This window comes from Rutidosis leptorrhynchoides, chromosome 6 (genome assembly GCF_046630445.1).
Source record: "Rutidosis leptorrhynchoides isolate AG116_Rl617_1_P2 chromosome 6, CSIRO_AGI_Rlap_v1, whole genome shotgun sequence".
NCBI classification, from domain to species: Eukaryota; Viridiplantae; Streptophyta; class Magnoliopsida; order Asterales; family Asteraceae; genus Rutidosis; species Rutidosis leptorrhynchoides.
The window spans coordinates 156,379,344-156,385,170 of NC_092338.1; the positions used below are offsets into that span (position 1 = coordinate 156,379,344).

The 5,827-nt window shown below is 38.3% G+C and overlaps 1 protein-coding gene across 1 annotated transcript; it reads right to left on the reverse strand.

The window, feature by feature from the left end:
* Positions 1-787: 787 nt before the first annotated feature.
* On the reverse strand, positions 788-1,963 carry LOC139854194 (uncharacterized mitochondrial protein AtMg00810-like). The gene has a single exon (XM_071843513.1). It carries the CDS (start codon positions 1,961-1,963, stop codon positions 788-790), a length of 1,176 nt encoding a protein of 391 aa, XP_071699614.1.
* Positions 1,964-5,827: the final 3,864 nt, after the last annotated feature.

The window sequence follows — 5,827 nt, forward strand, 5'->3', positions numbered from 1 at the left end:
TATGTAAACAAAATTAAAATCCAAAAAGCTTGACCACAAAAACCAAAGTTTATGCACGTGCCTCATACCAATAAAGATGCCTTTGTTTGATCGCAGAACAGGGTGATCAAGGCGTTATGTAACTGTCTAAGGTAATCCACAAAAAGAAAACTACTCTTTCCCATATAGCCTAAACAATGGTCGAAAACAATTACCAGATAATTCGGTTAACCCGAGTATATCGGAGTTAAAAAACTTCATTTTCCTAGTACCCTAAAGAAGAAAAGCTTAACCCGAGTGTATCAAAATTAAAAAAAGAAAAAGAAAAAAGAAAAAAAAAACCTCCATTTTTCCAGTAGTCTAGAAAAAAAGAACTTTATCTGTTTACCTTTGCATTATTGCAAACAAACCAAAATCCAAAACACATGTATTAGACAAAAGTTGTCATCATATATCTATCGCTACATGTGGATAAGGTTATTATACTAATTCTATGGCCATGCTTCACCAACAACACCAGGACAAGGGTTTAGCCGACACACCTGAACCCCATGATGATCATGTAAACCCGACACACGAATCTTGAACTTAATGAAACAACACAAAACAAATTTCGAGTTAACTTGATGAAAGATGAATAATTGGATGCTTGTGATTGATTTAGTCATCGTACATTTATACAACAATACAAATCTCTAAACAAGGTAACAATATCAATCTAGCTAAGTATGTGCTAAGCCTTAGAATAATTTACAAAAATAGGAACAATCAAAGATACAGTAATATATATGAGATATGCATATCTCGGCTAATACACCCCCTCAGTCGAAGCGGGAGGAGGCCGAATGCTTAGACTGTCTCGAAAGTCATCAAATAATACTCGCGGTAGCCCTTTCGTGAAAATATCTGCGATTTGGAAACGTGTCGGAACATGGAGAACACGGGCTTGTCCACGAGCTACTTTTTCACGAACAAAATGAATATCCATTTCAATGTGTTTAGACCGTTGATGTTGGACGGGATTTCCAGATAAATAAATTGCGCTAACGTTGTCACAAAATACCATTGTAGCTTTCGGAATTGGGCAATGAAGCTCGAGAAGTAGATTGCGTAACCAGCAAGATTCGGATACAACGTTTGCGACGCCCCTATATTCGGCTTCCGCACTAGATCGTGATACCGTTGGTTGTCGTTTTGCGGACCAGGAGATAAGATTAGAGCCGAGAAAAACACAATAACCCGTTGTAGAGCGTCTAGTGTCGGGACAACCACCCCAGTCAGCGTCAGTATAGGCGACTAAGGAATTAACATTCGATTTTGTAAGATGCAACCCATGAGAAATAGTCCCTTTAACATAGCGAATAATACGTTTGAGTGCGAGCATGTGGCTGTCTTTGGGTGCGTGCATATGTAAGCACACTTGTTGCACGGCGTAGGAGATATCGGGACGTGTGAAGGTGAGGTATTGAAGTGCTCCAGCTAAACTGCGGAAGAGAGTCGGGTTCGGATAAGGAGATCCATTTGTAGAGCTTAATTTCCCATTTGTGTCAACTAGAGTGTTGGCGGAGTTAGAATGAGTTAATCCTGCACGATCAATGATTTCCTCAGCATACGATTTTTGATTCAAAAACAAACCCGTTTTAGTTCGTTGCACATCGATCCCTAAAAAAGAACTAAGTGGCCCTAAGTTTTTCATGGAAAACTCGCGACCAAGCAGAAGCATTAGATGAGAACGAAGACCACTATTAGACGTAACAAGTACAATGTCATCAACGTAAAGAAGAATATAAGCCACGTCATTACCATTTTTGTAAATAAATAATGAATGATCACAACGACTATGAGCAAAACCAATAGTGAAAACGAACTCAGCAAATCGTTGGTACCAAGCACGTGGAGCTTGTTTGAGACCATAAAGAGAGCGTTTTAAAAGACATACATGATCGGGAAGCGAGGGATCCCTAAAACCAAAAGGTTGATGCATAAAAACTGTCTCGTGTAACGTACCGTGTAGAAAAGCGTTTTTGACGTCCAATTGATGAATATCCCATGAAAGATGAATAATTGGATGCTTGTGATTGATTTAGTCATCGTACATTTATACAACAATACAAATCTCTAAACAAGGTAACAATATCAATCTAGCTAAGTATGTGCTAAGCCTTAGAATAATTTACAAAAATAGGAACAATCAAAGATACAGTAATATATATGAGATATGCATATCTCGGCTAATACTTGATAATGTGAAATCAGATACTTCAAATACATGAAAAGCCAATGATACATAGAATTTCATGACACTTGATACACCATTACCAAGGACATAGCTTCAACATATATTTTGGGATAAGATCGTTACATAATATAATTAAGAAAAGACATTTCAATAAACTTTCAATGGGGAGCTTGAACATGTACACGAACTACTAAATTTTTAGCCACATACCGTTTCTGATCGTAGATTATCTAGATTGATTTCATAAACTTTCGATACTTGTTTAGTTTGAAGTTGTTTTCTATGTTCACGTGATAAAATATGTGAACTTTTGATTGATATTACATGTTTAGCGAGCTGTCACCGTTTTAGGAGTTCCTCTTCATACGGAATCCAATTTTAAATGATTCTGTTATAATACTTGTGTATTTAGAATTATTAAAAGTTAATTGGTTTTAATTTATATGTTATGAGGGGACGTTTGGTTTTGTAGGAATATGGAGAAATAGGATAGAAAGACTTGTATTAAAAATGCAACACCTTTTATTGCTTTTGGATTTAGTTGTTGTTCCACACCTATCATCAACATCATCATCCTATTTATAGCATCACTTATGTCGGTTATTATTATTCTAGTATATTCTAATTTCTTTTTGCTAACTAACTTCTAGACATTTATATGATAAATATCTAAGATCATATATGTAATAAATATTAGTTAATTCTAGAATAGTGTGGAAAGACATTAATAATTCAACACTCCTCCTTAATGTCTTTCGAGATTACTCCAAGCATGTTGCGTAGAAACTCGAACTTGGGTCTTGGTAGTGCTTTGGTGAATATGTCTGCAATCTGCTCTTCGGTTTTGCAGTATTGTAATTCAATATCTTTCTTGGAGGAGACTTCTCTTAAGAAGTGATATTTGATATCAATGTGTTTTGTTCTACCATGAAACACATGATTCTTAGCCATCGCAATTGCAGACTTGTTGTCGCAGAATATTTTTGTAGCGTCGTCTTGTTTTTCGCCCATGTCTTCTAGAATTCTTCTTAGCCATATAGCTTGATTAGCTGAGTTTGCGGCAGCTATGTATTCGGCTTCAGCTGACGATTGTGCTACTGTTTCTTGTTTCTTTGATGCCCAAGAGAATACACCAGATCCAATTGTGAATGCGTATCCTGACGTACTTTTCATGTCATCCACTGATCCGGCCCAATCACTATCTGTGTATCCATAAAGCTTCGAGTCTATAGTGGGCTTGTACCATATTCCATAGTCCATGGTACCTTGCAAGTATCTTAATATTCTTTTAGAAGCTCCGTAATGTATTTGAGTAGGGTTTTGCATGTACCTGGATAGCAGACTCGTTGCGTACATGATGTCTGGTCTTGTTGATGTTAGATATAGTAGACTTCCAATGAGACTTCTGAATCTTGAAGCATCCGCTTTCTCCGATCCATCTTCTTGTCTCATCTTCTCATTGACAACTAGTGGCGTCGCGACGGTTTTACAACCGTATAGTTTAAAATTTTTCAGGAGATTTTCTGTGTATTTCTTTTGGCATATGAAGATGCCTTCCTTTTCTTGACTGATTTCGATGCCAAGAAAATAGCGCATCAAACCAAGGTCGCTCATCTCAAACGTTTTCATCATATCTTCTTTAAACTCTTGTATCATTCTCTCATTGTTTCCCGTATATATAAGATCATCGACATACAAGGAAAGAATGAGAGTGTCAGAGTTACCTTGGGTTTTGATGTAGAGTGTGGGCTCACTTTGACTCCTCCTGAACCCTGAACTTGTGAAGTAGCTGTCAATGCGGCTATACCATGCGCGTGGCGCTTGTTTAAGTCCATATAAGGCTTTCTTTAGTTTTAGGACTTGATTTTCTTTTCCTTTCTGAATGAACCCTTGTTGTTGCTCTACGTATATTTCTTCTTCGAGATACCCATTTAGAAAGGCTGATTTCACATCTAATTGGTGAATCTTCCACCTTCGTTGAGCTGCTAGCGCCACAAGTGCTCTTATAGTATCCAGTCGAGCTACAGGTGCGAAAGTTTCGTTGTAGTCAACTCCTGGTTGTTGTGAATAGCCTTTAGCTACTAGCCTTGCTTTGTGTTTTTGTATAGAACCATCAGGTTTGAGCTTTGTTTTATAAACCCACTTAACTCCAATGATTTCTTTATCTTCGGGAGGATCAACTAACTCCCATGTGTTGTTTTTTTCGATCATTCTCATTTCTTCATTCATAGCCGTCACCCATTTTTCATCTTTTGCTGCAACTTCATAGCTTTCAGGTTCTATAGTTGTGAAGTTGCAAGTCTCGTATATATCTGCTAATGCTTTGACTCTTCCAGGTGTTGACTCTGGACTTGACTCGTCTTGCGCCAAAGGTAATCTTGTTGATGGAGAAGTTGGTGTAGCAGGGCTTGTTTCACCGGTACTTTCTTGTTGTTCAGAATGCTCAACTTGTAGTGGTTGTTGGGCTGGAGTTTCCATAGATATTCGAGGCAGATATGTTTGTTTTTCAACTTTGTCCTTTTCCCAGTTCCAAGAAGCGTCTTCATCAAACTCCACGTCTCGGCTGATCACGATGTTATTAGTCTTCAGGTTATAGACTCGGTAGCCTTTAGACTGTGTGCTGTAGCCCAAGAATATTCCTTTTTCTGATTTTTCTTGGAGCTTGTGACGTTTCTCCTTAGGAACGTGGATGTAGCAAATACTCCCAAATACTCGCAGATGTTTCGCTGACGGTTTCCTTCCACTCCATGCCTCTATCGGAGTCTTGTTTTCTATGGGTTTTGTGGGACATCGATTTAGTATATATACAGCTGTGTATACAGCTTCAGCCCAGAAACTGTTTGGAAGGCCTTTTTCGTGTATCATTGTTTTGGCCATTTCCACTACAGTTCTATTTTTGCGTTCAGAGACGCCATTTTGCTCAGGAGCGTAACCAACAGTGAGTTGACGTTTAACTCCTTCATCTTCACAGAATTTATTAAACTGTGTAGAGGTGTATTCTTTTCCTCTATCACTCCTTAGTGTTTTAATATAATGGCCACTACTCTTTTCTACGAAGTTTTTGAACTTCTTGAATATCGTAAATACTTCAGATTTTTCACGCATGAAATAAACCCACGTCATTCTAGAATAGTCATCGATGAAGAGGATAAAGTACCTGTTTTGGTTAAGTGACGGGGTCCTCATTGGTCTACAAACGTCAGTGTGCACCAGCTCCAGTATACCTTTCGCTCTCCAGGCTTTGTCACGAGGGAAAGGTTTTCGATGTTGCTTGCCCATCACACAGCTCTCACACGTGTCGGTGATCTCTTCTATGCTTGGCAAGTCTCTCATCATATTTTTTTGTTGAAGGATTTTAAGTGCGTGAAAGTTAAAGTGGCCAAATCTTCGATGCCATAGCCATGATTCTTCGACTTGGACTTTCATGGCTGTATCTCTGATATACTGCCAACGAAGCGGAAAGTTGCGGTTCTCCATTGGCACCTCGGCTATTAATTTATAGTTGTTTTTCTTGTCACGAATAACACATGATTTGTCTTCGAAGAGTAAAGAGTATCCGTGCTCCATCATTTGACCAACACTTAGCAAGTTACTTGCTAGGCTTGGTAC